The sequence below is a fragment of the Idiotropiscis lumnitzeri genome, chromosome 1 (assembly GCF_059441095.1).
Source record: "Idiotropiscis lumnitzeri isolate Australia: NSW breed Sydney's pygmy pipehorse chromosome 1, RoL_Ilum_1.0, whole genome shotgun sequence".
In the NCBI taxonomy this organism is placed as follows: Eukaryota; Metazoa; Chordata; class Actinopteri; order Syngnathiformes; family Syngnathidae; genus Idiotropiscis; species Idiotropiscis lumnitzeri.
In genome coordinates this window covers 33,347,515-33,365,437 of record NC_142391.1, presented here as the reverse complement: position 1 = coordinate 33,365,437, position 17,923 = coordinate 33,347,515, and the positions used below count along the sequence as shown (strand labels likewise).

Sequence of the window (17,923 nt, the reverse complement as noted above, 5' to 3'; positions counted from 1 at the left end):
AATGCTGCATGACCTATCTGTTTTTTTGTTATTATTTTTACAATTGCATGGCATGCAATGCAACCGACCTAAGAAATAATGTTTCATTCTTTTTTTTGAGGGGCACACAGTCCGTGGGGATTACACATTGTGAATTCAGTATGACACCTTTTGAATAGTTCCAGTGAATGGCTTCCTGACGCCCGCCGTCCTCTTGGTTTTGTCATAATGTTCTACACCACCGATGAAAAGTGCTGAGCTGCAGTTGATTTGCGTGAAAGCTCCCTGCATATACAACCAAAGCACTCAGTCATGCATTGAAGGAATCACAAGTAGGAGTTTGTCTGCCCCTTTGTGGTCAAACGTGCAAGTACCTCAGCAAACCCTTCCGCTGCCTTCTGGCTGTCCACTTGCAGGATTCCGCTTTTCGCCGTGCGAGACACCCTCAGCTCGTGCCAAGCATCCATATCAATCCGCTCCTCACTTCTGAAAGCATCATCAGTAAAGCATCGGAATGTCGATGCATTTAAAAAAAAAAAAAGCATCATTTTTCAGTGTCTCTATTCTTGATGGCAAAGATGTTCATCAGTCACGACAGTGGACGCTATTGCGTGGAGTGAGCCCAATGAATGACAACTTTGACCACTAGGGGGCAGTGTATGCTAGAACAAGTAAGCGGCCAATGACGGAATCGATCCCCCAACTCTGACAACAAGACACAAATCATCAATTGAATCACTGTCCACTGAACTGGAGCAATTGACTTGCATAACTGACTGCAATATCAACACACATGAAGAAAGTTGATTTTCATTAGTTTTCCATAGACTGACCAGTGCACATAAAAGGGTTGCCCACTAGGTGGCAGTATATAGAATGACAAAGTAGCTTTCACTGACTGATGCTACTTTGATGTCAAGCTTTAAGCATCTACAGAACAATACCAAGAAGAGGATCTCAGGGTACCTTATCAAAGCCCCTCCAGAGCCGCAGTCGAATCTGAACTCCACATAGCCGTCCAGCAGGTTAATGGCCAAGAAGTCACCGCTGCTGTCATCGTCGCTGTACAGAAGCGTGCCGTCGGGTGCTGACGGCTTGAACGTTATCTCAAACTCCATGAAGGACAAATAGCTTTGGGAGGGCTGAGGCCACGGCACCACGGCGTAAGACAACATTGTCTCGTTGAAGAGCGGTGAGGACAGAGAGAAGCCTAGTGAAAAAAAAAACTGTTGAAATCAAACCCATTATGATCAAATACCAAAGTAGTTAATAAGACTTATCAAACAAGATGAAATGTATACTAAACACTTCAAATTCAATTTTAAATTGGATTAAATTTGAAATTATGGTTCATACACAGTCGCAGTACCATGGCTGACCGGCAGAAATCTTGCATGCCCTGATATGGTCAAATTCCTTTTTTTTTCACCAATTAATAATAATGGTCTGTCCCCACTTCATCTGAAATTTTTAACGATTTTTTTTTTAGCTTGAAAACAAATACAACAACGCTGCCCCTCGTGAATGTAACTCGTGTTTTCGAAGTGTGGCAAACTACTTCAGTTTCTTTGTGCCGCGGAATTTGCGCCCCATAGTTTTCGCCTCTATTTAACATGTTGGTGTTTTTTTCCTTTTTTTTTTTTGGACAATAACGAGTGAAAATAGTAAGGTTCGCTGGATTAAGTCAGATTGTTGATTTAAAATCGAGCCCTGTGTTATGTCCTTGCAGGATTCTCATGTATGAACTTTTATCCGTCTTGAACTCTATGACCTTTTGCCACATTTCAGACGTCAAAAATAAAGATATAAAATTTAAATTTTTGAGAAGAATCAACATCCAGAGGTTCACAATCGTGACCAATTTTGAACCCTGTCTGTGATGAAAGAAAGAAAAGTGATCTCACTGTCTTGGCACAGTTCTCCTCTGAAGCCGAGCGGACAGAGGCAGATAAAGCTGTCGGCGCGGTTAGCATAGCACATGCCACCGTTACCGCAGCCCACCACGTCGCATAGACTGTCGCTGCACTCACCTGCAAGTACGCACACACACACACACACAACGGTGGCAATGTTGGAAGACCTTGGAAACGCCGTCGCTTACTTCCACTCTGTATGTACACTACACGGTCCGCCCACCTACGTCGGCGCCGCTCAGAGCCCTGCCCAGCGGCCACGGTCTGACGTCGGTGGCCTTGCCGTTGAGGCTCAAGCTTTGGATGCAGCCCACAAAGCCTCTGTTGGCGCCCGTCGCTCTCGCCAGCCCGTAGGTGCTCGGCACTCCGCCGACATACAACGGCGAGCGGAATGTGATCTTGGTGTACTGGCCCTGAACAGCAAAACATACGTTGTACTCACTTTTTTTTCACAGGACATAATATAATTTCACAAAGTTCTGTTTGTTTAGGTGCTGTTTATTTGGTTAGCAACATATTTCAAATTGCCTGAGCAGTTAACGCTTCAATGTCACTTACTTAGACTCTTTTAATGTCATGGTAAATGGACGTGTCAATACAAGTTTCCATGAGAGTCATTATTTTTTGGGTAAAATTGCTTTGCAGTCATTATTAGCTGCTTCATTTGATACACCCGCAGTATTTGAACATGATGAGACTTGGTATTGTTACCGGGGATCGACCAGATATGGGTGTGTCATTGTCCAGTCGTAACCAGCCGCTCGTGCCGTTCCTGAAGATGGTGACCGTGTGCCACTGACCAATGACCGCAGGGCTCTCGCTGACAATCTGTGCGGCACCTGTTCCGCAGTTAAACCTGAAAACACCAAATTGTATAATAATAATAATACTAATGCATCAGCAACAAGTGATTTATTAGTACATGAGAACATTGTGATAAAGTTGTAATAAAAGACAGCCAATTCTCACACCGGATGCCCTTCCTGACGCAACCTATATATTTTTAATCAGGGCTCGGGACTGGGAAATGCTGGATATTGGTGTACTGACCGTAATATCAAACCAGGGCCATCTGCGCCAAAGACATCAGCATATACTATCACTAAAAGTGTAATGATGGATTTAGCCTCTAAATGAATAAAGAACAAAGTAAACCAGATTTTGATCAAGAAAACAATGAATGATGTCTATTAGCGTGTAATAACAGTGTAATAGTTAAACATGATGAGACATGGTATTGTTACTGGGAATGAAATGTCTAAAGCCATGAGTCATGCAATAAAATTTAAAGACTCTTGAAATTCCTTTAGTTGTAGTAGAGGGAGTATCTGTAACAGTAATGCAGGGATCCCTTGAGTTACGAGTGCCCCGAGTTTTGGGAAAAATCAGCCATAGTTTGGTCAATGCACAGTGTTGTGAGCAAAATTGGATTTGTGAATCAGTTTCAACCAGTCTGACACTAGATGGCGGTATTACCTGTAATGTAGCTTGCCTTGCAGTAGGGCCAAAGAGGTGAAATCTCCGCGGCCGTGTTCGTTCTCACCGCAGTACAACAGCAAGCCATCCTCGGCGTCCGCCTGTACCGCCCACAAACACAGTTACTATAATCATGGTTGTCAAGGGGTGACAGCAGAAACGACTTCACTAAAGCATTTAGCTTCACCTTGAACTCCACTGAAATCTGAAAGGTCTGGTAAGAGTTCTTCAGCGGTTCAAAGGTCATGTGCGAGTAGCCATAGAATCTGGGAAACTTGACGGACACCTCTGAAAAGGAACGACAACTAAATAACTTATATTGTCCACTGAAGACAACTCCACATAATTATGTTGCGCAGTAAGTTTCAATGAATGGTTTGTACAGAATAGTATTGTCAAAAGAAAAGCATGCTGGAACTAGGTGCAAAAATTCCATTACACCGGGTGGCATCAATGTTACAGTCATAATACAGTCATATCTTTGGTGTTTTAATTTATTTTAAATATATTTAACTCCTCAGTGTTTTGCTCTTTCTATTGTAGTACAAATTAGTTTTTATTTTAAAAAAGAATCACGTTTCACTTTGTATTGATTTTTAAAAAATGGTTTTACCCAAACTCGTTGTATTCTATTGTTAAATTCATACATTTCTTCAGTCTTTTTTTTGACATTTTTAAACTTTTTAATTTGTTTCAATTTCTGTTGTTTTTATTTCATTTAATACATTGGTGCATTTAAATATTAATTGCATTCATTCCGTGGCCATGCTTGTACCTCAAAACACCCGTACCTCAAGTAATCTTTCCCTGTTGAAACGAATGGAAAAGCCATTAATTCCAAGAAAACACCAACAAACATTTCTGTCATTTGTTTTTAATAAGAAATCCAGCACGTTTATAGTATTATACTTAATAAAAAATAATACCATAACAACATAATGAAAAAGAATGAAAGAGTTAAACAGTTTGCGCATCATGATAAATACTGTAAATAGGCATTTTGCCTCTCATTGTGGTGTGCGCCGTAGCCAGCAGGGGGCAGTATAATTCATGCAGACAATTTTACATGGAGATTTAATGATGAAACACAGTTGCAAGGAAGTTGCAATCTTTGTCATTTTTGCACAGGATAATATTTTGCATATGTTGCGATCGTTTGTGTTCAAATATAAATTGTTCAAAAGTTAATAGTTACTGCATATCGATGCTAACTTGATTACCATTTATTCTCTATGATGTCTTTCATTGTGTGCTAGCATGAAGCTTGCACACTTAAGATATATTTCTTAAACACACGATGCGTAATTTGGTTTGTTTTATTGTATTTTATCTTTGTATTATTTTACTTTTTTATGCTTTTCAATTGTGTATTTTTTAAATTATTTTACCCCAATTTCAGATGTTTTTTTTTCATTTTAAATGTCTTTAAAAATGTTTACTTCATTTATTATTCTTGACTCATTTTACCTTGAGAGCAAGTGTCGCCGGCACGTCCGAGGTTGCAGTGGCATCTCGATCCTCCTCTCTCCAAGTCTGCGAGGCAAAAGCTGTCGGGGGGGCACACGGTGTCGTCGCAGGTCAGTTCGTACACTCGAGGGATGTTGTCCTTCCATTGGGACATGGTGCCAGCCGTGGTGGGTGCAAGTGTAGCCGAGCTGGAGTGGATCAGTGAGGGACAATTTCAAATTTGGATCATAGTAGGCGATAAAATAAACTTTTTAAGCAAATACCTGGTTGTAGTGGTGGCCGTGGTGGTTGTGACTTTACGCTCCGAGCTAGTGGGGAAAATCAAATCTGGGAAAAAGGTTGACGTCGTGGTGGCAGTGGTGGTGGAGAAAGATGTTGAAGGTGGTGTAGAAGTGTTGAGCGGCGCCATGGTGTTCATGCGGTAAACAACGTTCTGACTCGATGGACCAGAGCGAGAGCGAAGCTGCGACTTGCCGCTGTCTTGGCCGATACCAGGGAACGGCTTCAGCTGAGAAGCATGTGAAAGATTAAAAAAAAAAAAAGACAAAATAATCTTTCTAATTTTATAAAATACGGGTGACTTACTTCTTCAATAAAGATGTCATAGTCAGAGTCATCCATGTCAAAACCGTCATAGTCCTTGATCTGCGTATCCGTGAAGTAACGTCCATAATCACCGCTGCCCACATCGGAGGCTCCTGTCGAGAGAGTTGAGGTCATTATGCCAGTGAAACAGCATGTGGATCATTCGCACACACTCTAGTGTGTCTGTGATACTGAAAGGGCTTAGGTTGAGTATAAGGGGGCAGTTATCGGAGGGATGCAGCACACCTGCGACCCTCATGAGGATAAGCGGTTCGGAGAATGGATGGAAAATTGATTTTTTTTTTCAATATTATGAGCTTTTTTTAAAGAGTTTTTCTAAAATATTGTGTGCTTTATTATAATCGACAAACTTCCCACAACACCGTAATAACTATCGGATTGTAAGGCTCAGTTTGCGATATCATATTGTGACATTTGAATTGTTAGATCCCTACATTATCGTGTACTGCAGGGGTGGCCAACCCGCGGCTCTCGAGCCGCATGCGGCTCTTTGGCTGATTTCATGCGGCTCTTTAAGCGATATTCTGGCGTAAGGCGTAAGTGTAAACCATGGTCAAACACACCGTAACAACCCCCCCTCAAGAGATTAATTTACCCGACCGCTAGATTCACGAGATCCACCAACTTCAGCAAATACCGCACTATCGCAACATTTTCCCACTCTGCTAAAAGCCAGTTAACATGTCACCAGTGCCGCCCTGAAAAAGAAAAGAGACAGATATGCAACGCTGATTGAAAACTTGCACGAAAGCTTTGTGACCCGGTTCCGTGATCTACAACTGAAAAGACCACAGATTACGTTCCTTGTCGACCCATTTAATGCGGAGATGGACTGTTTGAAAATCCCGCTCGTCACAGATGAGGCTGCGGCGGAGTTGGAGATGATCGATCTTTGTGAGGAGGATCAACTGAAAGCTGTTTTCAGGGAAGGGACCATTGAGTTCTGGAAACGTGTGCCAATGGAAAAATACCCCAACATCAAACGGGCTGTGCTAAAGATCCTGTCGATGTTTGGGTCAACGTACGTCTGCGAGTCTGTGTTTTCCACCCTGAAACATGTGAAATCAAAGCATCGATCTGTTTTGACTGACACTCATGTGAAAGAGTTGCTTCGAGTGGCAACAACGGAATACAAGCCAGATTTGAGGAGGATTGTTCAGGACAAGGCATGCCAGAAGTCCCACTAAGCAGCATAGTAAGAGAAAAATGTCATTGAAAATTGTTATATTTTTGTTTGTGGACTTGCTTGAACTGAGAGTTTATGTGTGTGTGAGACAGTGCACACAATGTTAACTGTTGAAAAAAATAACTGTCATTATCTTGCTGTGGGTCATTTTCAATAAATCTGGCTGAGCAGAGGCCTGTGTGTGTCTCTCTCTGTGTGTGCGCGCACACACACATGATGCATGGAATGATGTTCATGTGTGCCCATGTATGATGTGGCTCTTTGCAGTAACACAGTAAAAAAAGTGGCTCTTAGTCTCTGACTGGTTGGCCACCCCTGGTGTACTGCATTCCTCGCATCTACTCAATGCAATTTCTCCTGCTCATTGCACTCAACCAGTAAGACATGCTTACTAGATAGATACAAAAAAAATACTTGATCATTAATTCACTAGCATTGTGAGTATGCTTTAGAGGATATTCTTGAGAGAATGAGCTTCGAAAGTGCTTCCTGGGAACAAAATATGTCCGCCTGGTGGAAACCTTCCATCAAACGTGCTGCATTAATGCTACCTTGAGAAAGCTTCGTCACACCGAATTCAACCACTGCACGTTCATGTCGCTTTGTAATCAAAGTGTAGCAGTGTTCACTTGTGATCTCGCGAGAGTCTGTCACTCCGAAGCACATCTGATACTGAGGCGGAGAAAAACTTTGAATCATAAGAGAATGTACTACGAGTGTTTTGAATCAGCACAGACCGTTTCTTCAAAATGCTAATTAGCACAGCCTAGTAACATTAAATCCTGCATACTGAGCACTGGTACACAGGGAGGGGTCCCCAGAAAACTAATCTGCTGTTGTGTAACCACACACACACACACACACACACACACACACACCCCCTCACACAACCGACAGTCACACTAACACACACGGGGTTGTGTGAGGGGGAGACTCGAGAAAAGTATGTCAGTGCGTCAGGCCCACCCTTGTCGTCCATTCAAGAAGCAACACATTGTGTGTGAATGTGTGTGGGGGTGTGTGTGCGTGTGGGTGTGTGTGACAGGCAGAGAAGAGGGTCTGGCATGCCGTCCTTAATCCCATTTGATGAGACTTGAACGTAACCCGCTTTGGTCCCCTGCTGAGAGACCACGCTTGTCCACCGTGCAGCTTCTGGCCGTTTGTCTGGCCACCCTTCCCTAACTGGCGTGGTTTTTTTTTGGTTGCTTTTCAGGAACTTTTTTGTGTTTGCCATTATTCTATTACATTGGTGCCCTGGCTTTCGAGTGCCCAAATTTACACATTTTTGTCTGACAGTCGAGGGGGAGGGGCATGGATCTCCCCCCCCTCTCCAGTGGATGCCAGGGGCCCACACTCCTGTCTGGCAGTATCTATCCAATTCTTACGCGAGCTATTACTGAATTTAGCTGTCATCCATCATGCCATCATCAATCTATGCATTTTTAAATCATCATCTGTCCATTGTCCAGCATCCATCCATCAACCAATCTATCTGTCCATCTTTCAATCAAATTGTTGCCATCTAGCCATCTGTCATGGTCTGTATCGTCATCACATATCTATCTTTGTGGGTACAACACACACACGCACGCACACACACACACTTGTGGCTCATACGGGGACGAATGGCGAATGCTCAAGTCATCATTTTCATCATATTGTCAGTGTCTAGTTTATCTGGGTAATTAAATGTGATTGAAAGTTGAGGAGAAGAGGAGGGATGAGGAGGCATCTTACCCAGGGTGCGCACCGGGTTGTTGACGTGGCTTGGTGGGCTTGCCCCGTGCATGTTGACGGCTCGGATAACAAACTGGTATTCGGTCTCAGGTATGAGGCCCTTCAGAACCATCGAGTTGCTCTCGATGGGCTCGCGGATGTACGTCCACTCCGTGTCCATTTCCGGCCTGTATTGGACAAGACGACAAAGTCAAATATGCTTAAAAAATCAACATAAAGAACTCCCGATCCATATTTTCCATTGTGATTTTTCTTTTTTTTTTAAATTAGTTTTTTGTATATGCACCTTTCTACAAGAGTATGAGAATGCGCATTCACTTTTACTCAGTCGTCACTTGGCGGCCAATCAAATTGTTCCTTTACTATTGTATATAGCAGGGGTGGGCAAACTTTTTGATTGGCGGGCCACAATGGGTTCTAAAATTTGACAGATGGGCTGGACCAGGAGCAGAGTGTTTTGGTCACCTCACCTCATCAGGGAAAAAATTTAATTTGAAATGAAAATGAACAAAAGCATTACAACAAAATATGTTTGACACACCAGAGTATTTAGAAAATAAAACATCGAGGTTTATTCATTTTTTTTTTTTTTCAACTTTGGCAGGCCGGATCAAAACGTTTAACGGGCCTCATGTGGCCCCCGGGCCGTAGTTTGCCCCCACCTGCTGTATAGGTAAAGGGACCTATATGATTAGGGAAATAATTCATGATTACCTCTCACACTTAGGACTGAAGCAGATTTGTTTTTTGCTCATAAACACGACTAAAATGCGCTCACACACATGTTGATAAGGCTGAATAGTAGATTTTTGAACGGAAAAGCGGCAAACAAAAACTGATCTCCCTCACATTCCGTGGCACAATGCCAAGGACAGCTGTCTTCTTTTTTCATTTACTCAAAGTGATTTTATATGATTACCTCACATTTATTAACAGTGAGTGGGTGCGAACAGGTGCGAAAGAATACTTTAAAAAGTGTGTTTTAATGACTTTAAATGTGTTAAATGCTTACGGGTGGAGTAAAACTATGTAAAAACATATATTTTATAAAACTCTACATATCACAGTTTTTCATCCGCTGCAGGTGTGTTTGGAATATATTCATCGTGACAAATAGGGGTTCACTGGATGTTTAATATTTTGATGAACTTGACATATGTTCTGAATTCTCACATTTTATTCCCAGCTGCTGTCAGGTCCAATCCACTGTGTGCCGTTGATGTGCGGTAACGTGACCTGATGTCATCAGCTTGCAGTCATTTTGTGTGTGCGTGTGTGTGTGTGTGCGCGCTCGTGCTTTGTTTGTGAAGAAACAAAATGCATTCAGATCAGTTCTCTGCCTGTGTCTGTCTTTGTGAAGTAAGAGCAACAGCTGCCTTTATGCTTTTTATATCCGATGCCACATCTCAAGGTGGTGGATTCACAGCGGGGCGTTAAGAGAAGTGTGTTTCAAACAAAAAGCTGCCTTTTTGTCATTGTCGTCTCTGCGTGAACCATCAAGGGACTTTGGTGGAAAATGATGACAGACTGTAACTTGTCTAGACATAAGAAGCTTCTTTGTCTTACACTCTAAAAAGCTTCTCAGTGTCGGACTATTGTTGTCACACAAGGAATGAGCTTTGTGTCATTGTCACACCAAAAGACATCCACAATAGTCCAGCGCAAAATGTCCTAGCATATATGCGACTGCAGGAAACACTTGGAAACATTCATTTCTAGTTTGAGGAGAAATTGCACAGAGCAGATGCACAGAATGAAGTAGACAGGGTCTTCCAACGAACATCCCTGCTAAAAACAGATTTAACAACATCTGTCCTTTGTAGCGCTTATCCTCCCTCAGTCGCGTCGTGGGTGCATTGAAGCTTGCAGCTCACCTTGCACGTGAGCCAATTATAGGTCACATAAACTGTAGACAATCAACCATTTACATATCAAGCATGTTTTTTGGAATGTAGGAGGGAAGCGGAGTACTGTAGAAAACCAACACAGTTACGGGAAGAACATGCAAACACTCCGCATGAAGGCTAGAGCACGGATTTGAACCAACAACCTCACAACTGGGAGGCAGATGTGCTCCCCATGCGCTCATTTAACAACATATTACAATTAATTTATTTTAACGTGTCCGAAAAATGTCACAATTTTGACCAAACAGACGGACAGTATCATTTTTGGTCCGCATTCAGATGTCGGAAGTACTACATGAGAAGATGCATATATTAAAAATAGTAAATAATACACATTCTAAAATAATTACAATTAGAATTTGATGAAAAGGTAGCACGTAGTGAGTAAATGAATCAGGAAAATAAAATGATAAAAATAAAACTATGTATTAACGACATATACAGTGTTATAAAAAGAGAGAAAATGTAATTACAAAAGAAATGAGACTTCAGCTAATTTAAAAATCAATTCTAAAAAAAATACTCATTGTAAATATTACTCAAGAATGTAATCAATAAAACATGAAATTATGAAAGTCATGTAAAAAGCAAACATTCTTCATGTGCTATTACATGCCTGTATACTGAAAAAAAATACTTTAGCTCCATTGGATTTACTTACATTCTTAATTTGGCTACGCATAGTTCAATTGTGTTACACTAACACAGTGCTGTGTATAGTTTGAGTAAAAGAGAACATATTTTAATGTACAAGAAAAGTTCAGCACTTTTTTGTTTTTAGTGTATATGCTACTGTCGGGTCAGATTCTTCAGAATGCAAATGGCGGTTAACGTGACTATGCAGAGGATACAAAGCTGTACATTATCAATGGCACCAAATTACATCAGTTCAATAGAAGTTGTTGTGTGACTGTCCAAAAAAAATAATGGATGAACCAAATTTACTTCAACTAAACCAAAACAAAACTGATCTGATTGTTTTTGCCAACAGAGAAAAGAGGATTGCTGTTCGTAAACATTTAGAGTCACTGTCTTTAAAAACTTAAGAACAAGTCTGAAAACCTTGGAGTGCCAATTAATTTGGATCTGATTATCAGCAGTCATATTAAATCAATCACTAAATCATCTTTTTTCCAGCTGAAAAACATATCCAGTCTGAAAGGTCGTGTGCTCCAAGCAAACCAGGAGAAGCTTTTATCTCCAGTAGAATTGATGAATGTAACGCTGGCATATTGAGTTACCTTGTGAATGAAATGCCTTCCCTCAAATTAGGCATTTTAATTAAAACATATTGGATTTTCAATTAAAAAAAAAAGCGCTTTATACAATAAATACTAAATAATTCACATCCTATAGCAAAAAAAGCAATGATAAATAAAGTAACAGCTGATTTTAATAATTACACTTTAAAAAGGTTGATTATCATAAATAATACAAATAATAATACAAATAAATAATAATAATGTCATGTCATGTCATTATCCACACCGCTTATCCTGTACAGGGTCACGGGAGGGTGCTGGAGCCTATCCCAGCTGACTACGGGCGAAAGGCACCCTGAACTGGTCGCCAGCCAGTCACAGGGGAGACATAGTGGGAACTGAACCCACGCTGCCCGCACACAACTCGGGCGAGTGTACCACTACACCATCAGTGACTCTAATAATAATAATAATAATCATCATAATACCATAATAATAATATAATAATAATAATAATAACCATAATAATACTTGATATTGTGCAAATAAAAATGTAAATGCCGAATATCCCACCTGAGGGATGAAACAACAAAATCAAATAATTCAAGACAAAATTTCATAACACAATATAAAAATGTATTTATGATACTGTATTTAAACTAACACGTATAACGTTGTATGTAAATGATCAATGATGGCTCACCTGATGTAAGCAACAAGGAAGTGGAGGATAGGAGCGCTGCCTTCGGTCTCCCCTTGCCGCCACGACAACGCCAACTCTGTGTCGGATATCGCCACGACGATGGGCTCGGTCGGGGGTGAGGGCGGCATGCACGTATCTGATGGCAGATGATGAATTCAATACAGAAGTATAGCATCAGAAAGAAAGGGTGTCATCTCTTTTTTGTTTGTTTCTTGCCCCTCACCATGTGAGGCTGTGCCAACGTCTCGGGGCATACTTGGTCGACCCTCACCTGCCCAACCGTAGGCACCAACGCTCACTCGGTACTTGGTGTTCACCTTTAGGTTACCTATATCCACATCCTTCATGGCATACAAAGGAATTATCAGACAAGATGGGCGATGGACATCTAGAGTGCGCTAATTTCATTTTTGTCACGTTTAACCGAGATTTGCAAGATTTAATTGCAGCCATGCATTATACTTTAAATGACTCTTAATCTAGTTCTCAGTGGCTTAGATAACTTCACAAATGTACCATATAATACACTCAAGGAAAATATACTTACAAAGCTTGCCTGTCCATCAAATTGGCCCTTTGCGTAAAAAAAACAAAACCAAAAAACAACACAAGATACTGATGAGTAATAGATAACGGTCACAAGGGTTATGACTTCGACCAGGCAACATTGTATAGTGTGTTTGTTTATGTGCTGTTATCAGCTCCGTGGTTGGTAGATGGGTCGAAATTTCAATCTTATCCAACATAGGTTAATATCATTTTATTTTCTTTCAAGGAGTTGGGTTAGCTTATTTAAGCAATATTGGGTTTTCACAAACTATAATTTGATGCATTTTTTTCTGGAGTGATTGTTTTATGCACTTGGTTTCTACAAGAAAATCAATCAAAATCAAATCAATGAGAAAGCATTGAATAAATGGTATGTTGCCATCTTATTAGCATGAATACCTCTTAAATGCACCTTCACTAGTCTAAACATGATATTCTGATTAATATTGTGGCGTAAAATACAAGTTAAACAGCAAAATCCACCCGTTTTTTGCCATCTGAGGGGGTGGCCATTTTGTAACTTTCAGTCGACTGAAAACGACACAAAATGCAAGAGTAACTGGTGTTTAGACTCGTAAGACTGCATTGAACATATTCTTGTAAAGGAAACTTTTGCGTTGAGTATTTTATATTCACCTCTACGTCCTCATTCTGTCCTGTACTTTATCCAATTATTCATTTTGAGAAGAACAACGACAAAACACTTAAAGGTCATAAAAATTTGATGATAAAAAATGTTAAATATTTCAATTAAAATTACTCTCAAAATTAAATGTAAAATTAAAAAGTCAAAATTTTAATATATTTTTGAAAAAATTAAGAATATCAGCACCATTATTTTTATCCTGAGCATTATCAATCCGGGTCATAATGGTCTCATATTTTATTTTATATCTTAATACCGATTTCTTTCCATTACAGACGCTAATAACTGGCACCAAGCGCCACGTATCCTCAACGCTCAGCTTCCTTGCTCTTGACATTAACAATAGGGACTCACCGTTGTTAGCATATCCAAGCTAAGAGGGACTTCCATTACAGAGGCCGTACCCAGGGGGCGGCCATTTTTCATCTCCGTGTAGAATACCTGAAATGCACACAAGGACATCAACAACAAGGGAATCATTGGGAGAATAATCTAAAAGAACTGCAATGAGGTTTTGTTTTAGTAATCATCAATAAAATCGTAAATAAGCATGAACGGAGACAATGATCTGATTTTAAAGACATAGAAGCATCTAATCACATTAAATTGGATTTCGCAGATTGCTGCAAAATGTGCAATCAGGATAAGATCCATAGTTGGTATTTTGTTTTGTGTTTTTTTCACTCATTCTGAATTTAAATATTAACATTATTGGGAATGATCTGACACAATCAACATGTGGATGCTTTTAAAAATAATACATCTTTTGAATTACCCACCCTTAAATTAGTAAAAGGTAGAAATGGGCACTTTGCCCAATTTTATCGGTCCGTCCTCCGTCCGCAACATGGACAACCTTCCGTCATCGTCCCTCTGTCCTTATTGATAAAATAAAATAATCATCCGATTGCCCTGTCCGTCCTGCATCCATTTAAAGCGATTCCGTACTTGGATTTCACCAGTACATCCCGCCCCCCTCCCCCAAAAAAATGATGAGCGGCTAACAACAGAGATTTCATAATTCATACACATTACTTAAAACTCATTAGCTGGCTCATTTCCTATTCCCGTCCACTTAGTGTAATTTCCGGTCAATAAAAGCATCTGAGTAAGTCTCAATAGCTAAATTTAGTCAGAAAAAAGGATTTTTAAATACATAAGTCCCTTTGGACCAACGGCCACGGTTTCCACGTTTTTAAAAGGTGTATTATCTATATTATGAAAACCAGGAGACGCTTTTTGCCCCAAACAATGCCAAACGCAGCTATAGTTACCGAGCGTCCCGGAACCTTTCTGAGACTCTTGATGTCACGCGAGGCAAATTCACAAATCAACTCGGATCAGGTCGCAAATTAGAGTTGACTGGATTAATTCCACTTGATCACTTTGCTCAAATTAAATTTAAGATGTTTATTTTGGCTCTCAACTGGTTCTTCACACAGTCGCGTGTATCGCTCACTTTTTCTTCCTCTTTCACTCACTCTCATTTAAACTCTCACTTATGGCCAGTACACACAACAGCATTAAATTCTATACACTTTGTACCTGACCCTGTTAGGGACGATTAAATGGACGGACGAAAACCCATTTGCTTAGGCCGTGCTGCTTGCAAAACTTCTCATCCTCTGTCCTTCGTTCCAAAAATGGACATTTGTCCGGCACGGATTGTTCTGTCCCTGGGATTAAATGCCCATCACTGGTATAGGGACGACACCAACTCACACTAATAAAATAATAACTTCCTTGGCAGCGGTAACACAAACACTAAGTTCACCTGTGAGTTGTTTGAAAGCTAAGTGTGGCTCGCTGACTAATCCTCTTAGTGTGGACATATGGTCAGAGCACACACTGATTCACACTCTGTTAACGGGTGATGGCAATTAGGAAGGACACAAGGAAGGTCAATAGGGTGAGCGACAATTAGTGTACACAAACAAATACTCTGTAATACAGGCACAATAAGCAATTAATTGACCGTTAAGAATTGTGTCGCTTGTGCGGAACTGATTGTGGATTAATCGCCATCCCTACATCATGTTGTCAAAGAGATTTCGTAAGGAATCTGACAAGAGATAGTAAACCGGCATTAAAAACGCATACACATTTTTTAACTTAATGCTCACAAGTTCACTAATAAGAGTGCAAAACCTTTCCCTGTCCAAAAAATGTACAAAACCCAAATACATTTTGAGGAAATATGTGTCAACAGTAGGAGAACTAAAAGTGATTTTAGAAGAATTCTTGTGATAAAAATATTTATACTTCTGAGAAGATATGTGATATGTATTTATGAGATTTCTGATGAGAAAAACACATTTTTCAGAAAAAAAAAGTTTTGGTTGAAAAGTCATTTATTTTTCCAGTCAGTCAAAATCCTGCTAGGGAAAACCTTTTTTTTATCTGAGAAATTTTTTTTTTTTAGTTTTACGAATTTTTTTTCTTGAGACCAGGCAAAAAGTACTACTTGAGGGCGAAAGAAAATAATAAAAAATAAATAAATAAATAGAAAAAATAAAGGTCATTCTCACATGGATGGTGATTTTGAACAGCTTTACCGATTCTTAAAATGCGACAGACTAAATTTTTCTTTTGACTTTAATTTCTTCCAGTTTGTGGCGTACTCGAGATGACCATCACGGCACATCACACACTTAACGCTCAACTAACAATCACGAGTCTCCACACGTAACAAATTCTGATTGTAACAGTTTTCTACCATTGGCCTGACGGTTTTCCAAGCAGATTGGCGAGTAAAAATCAGTCTTGACACACCGCGCTCACACCAAGGACAATTGATCAAGATATTTGTTTCGTGACGTCTGAAAAGTTGTCCATTGCTAACTTGAATTCCCCCCCTTGCGTCAGCTTCAAAACGGCTTGCTTTTCGCCCATGGACAGCTCTCTGGTCTTCATGTTTGCTCAACAGCGAATGCAATTTTCACAGGTGAAACACAAAGTCAATAACAGACACTATCTAATGCTTAGACAATCAATCAAATAGGCAACACCTGAGCAACTACAAATACCCATCAGTCACGTGTTCCAATACTTTTGCTCACTTGAAAAGTGGGTGGGTTCACACACTGTCCTGAGATGTTGAAAAGCTGGACTTCTGAACTTTTGTCTCATATTTCTCTTTTGATCTAAAACCCAAATAAATTCACTATAAAAAAAAAAAAAAAAGGAATTGACCTTGCCGTTCTCAGACTTCCGGAGGGGACTCTACACTTGCAGAGCAGCAACTATATATTGACGTAAGGAGAAAAAAAACATTTGTGTTTTTGCACCAAAATTGAATGGCACCTGTGACAACCAACAATCAACTTCCCTCAAGGCTGACGTGCCAGCTGGACAGTGTGTGCGAGAGGCACACGTTGATGGCCTGTGGGGTGGACAGCCACGCAGGAAAGTGCCTATTTGATTTGTGGCTTTTTCCATTACTTTCGCTCCTGAAATCTTTCTTATAGAGTAACAGCAAAAGAAAATAGAAATCGTCACTGACTGATAAATAGAGTGGCGACCACACATAATACGTCACGCTAAAGTTTCATCAAGCATATGGCGGGTAGTGAGAGAAGCTAATGTAGCACTCTGTCTTAGTGTTTCTTCTTGTCAGACAGCTCAAATGCTTGGACTCAAATTCCAGTCAGAGAAATGAAAAATTAACCAGAGGGCAGCTTGCTCACACCAGACGCTAACGTAGCAGTCTACGATGTCATCACTCTGTGGTTTTTGTCAAACAACGCAAAAAGATGCCATGCTAATGCTAGCACGCACAGTTAATTTTTGATGCGTTCTGAAATGAGGTCTAGTGAGGCACCACTCCCGGCACAGAGAGCTCGGCCATCAGAAGTCTATTTTATAAAAGCTTGGTGCTAAAAGGGGTTTCCATCCAATTTGTAAACACAATTGAATGCCTCAAGGCCACAGTGCCGCGGTGGCGTTCATTTGACAGGCACTTTAAAATCCACCCGTGCGACTGCCTCGCACTGACAGAACACATGGTAGAAAAGAGTGGAAACTGTCTGTCATGTCTTTGCTGTTTTGCAATTACGTCAAATGCAATGCTAAAATTATTGCAAATAATACTTGTGATTGTTTTTCTTTAGTTTTTCTTTCCTAAAGAAAATCTCATAAAAGCTAGTTTGTGTGCAAAAATTAAATATAAAGTCAGTTGAAAGTAATTATTTAATTAGTGAAAAATGATATTTAAAGGAGAAGTCAAGACAAAAATTGTCTCTACAGTAAAGTTCTATGCAGCCCCACTAGTCTAAACACGGCATTCTGATTATGATTGTTGTTAGTGGAATTTGAATGAAGCAGCAAAATCCACCCGTTTTAGCCATCTCAGGGGGCGGCTATTTTGCCACTTGTTGTCGAATAAAAATGACGTTGCTGTTGCTCAGAGTTCAACAACTGACCAACCGTGGCTCAATATGCGAACCAAACTCAGAAAACAGGTGAGCTGTGATTAGCGGATAGAGTACATTATTGTAAAGACAATTCTTGACTTGACTTCTCCTTTAAAAATGTTATAGAACCTGTTCCATAA

At 40.3% G+C, this 17,923-nt stretch overlaps 1 protein-coding gene across 2 annotated transcripts in view; it reads right to left on the bottom strand.

Annotated features, from left to right (window-relative positions):
• The window catches only part of egflam (EGF-like, fibronectin type III and laminin G domains), a 28,327-nt gene that overhangs the window by 6,254 nt on the left and 4,150 nt on the right, over positions 1 to 17,923 (bottom strand). The window contains exons 3-18 of one of the 2 annotated variants that reach the window (XM_088296062.1): positions 13,726 to 13,812; positions 12,724 to 12,750; positions 12,400 to 12,517; positions 12,177 to 12,312; positions 8,365 to 8,531; positions 5,421 to 5,533; positions 5,099 to 5,343; positions 4,836 to 5,023; positions 3,556 to 3,656; positions 3,369 to 3,469; positions 2,604 to 2,748; positions 2,116 to 2,305; positions 1,884 to 2,009; positions 946 to 1,189; positions 354 to 465; positions 148 to 264 (exon numbers count right to left, since the gene is read on the bottom strand). In XM_088296062.1, coding sequence (XP_088152188.1) covers positions 148 to 264; positions 354 to 465; positions 946 to 1,189; positions 1,884 to 2,009; positions 2,116 to 2,305; positions 2,604 to 2,748; positions 3,369 to 3,469; positions 3,556 to 3,656; positions 4,836 to 5,023; positions 5,099 to 5,343; positions 5,421 to 5,533; positions 8,365 to 8,531; positions 12,177 to 12,312; positions 12,400 to 12,517; positions 12,724 to 12,750; positions 13,726 to 13,812 — 2,217 coding nt within the window. The remainder of the gene's footprint in view (positions 1 to 147; positions 265 to 353; positions 466 to 945; positions 1,190 to 1,883; positions 2,010 to 2,115; positions 2,306 to 2,603; positions 2,749 to 3,368; positions 3,470 to 3,555; positions 3,657 to 4,835; positions 5,024 to 5,098; positions 5,344 to 5,420; positions 5,534 to 8,364; positions 8,532 to 12,176; positions 12,313 to 12,399; positions 12,518 to 12,723; positions 12,751 to 13,725; positions 13,813 to 17,923) is intronic. The other variant, XM_088296070.1, reaches the window with a different exon arrangement.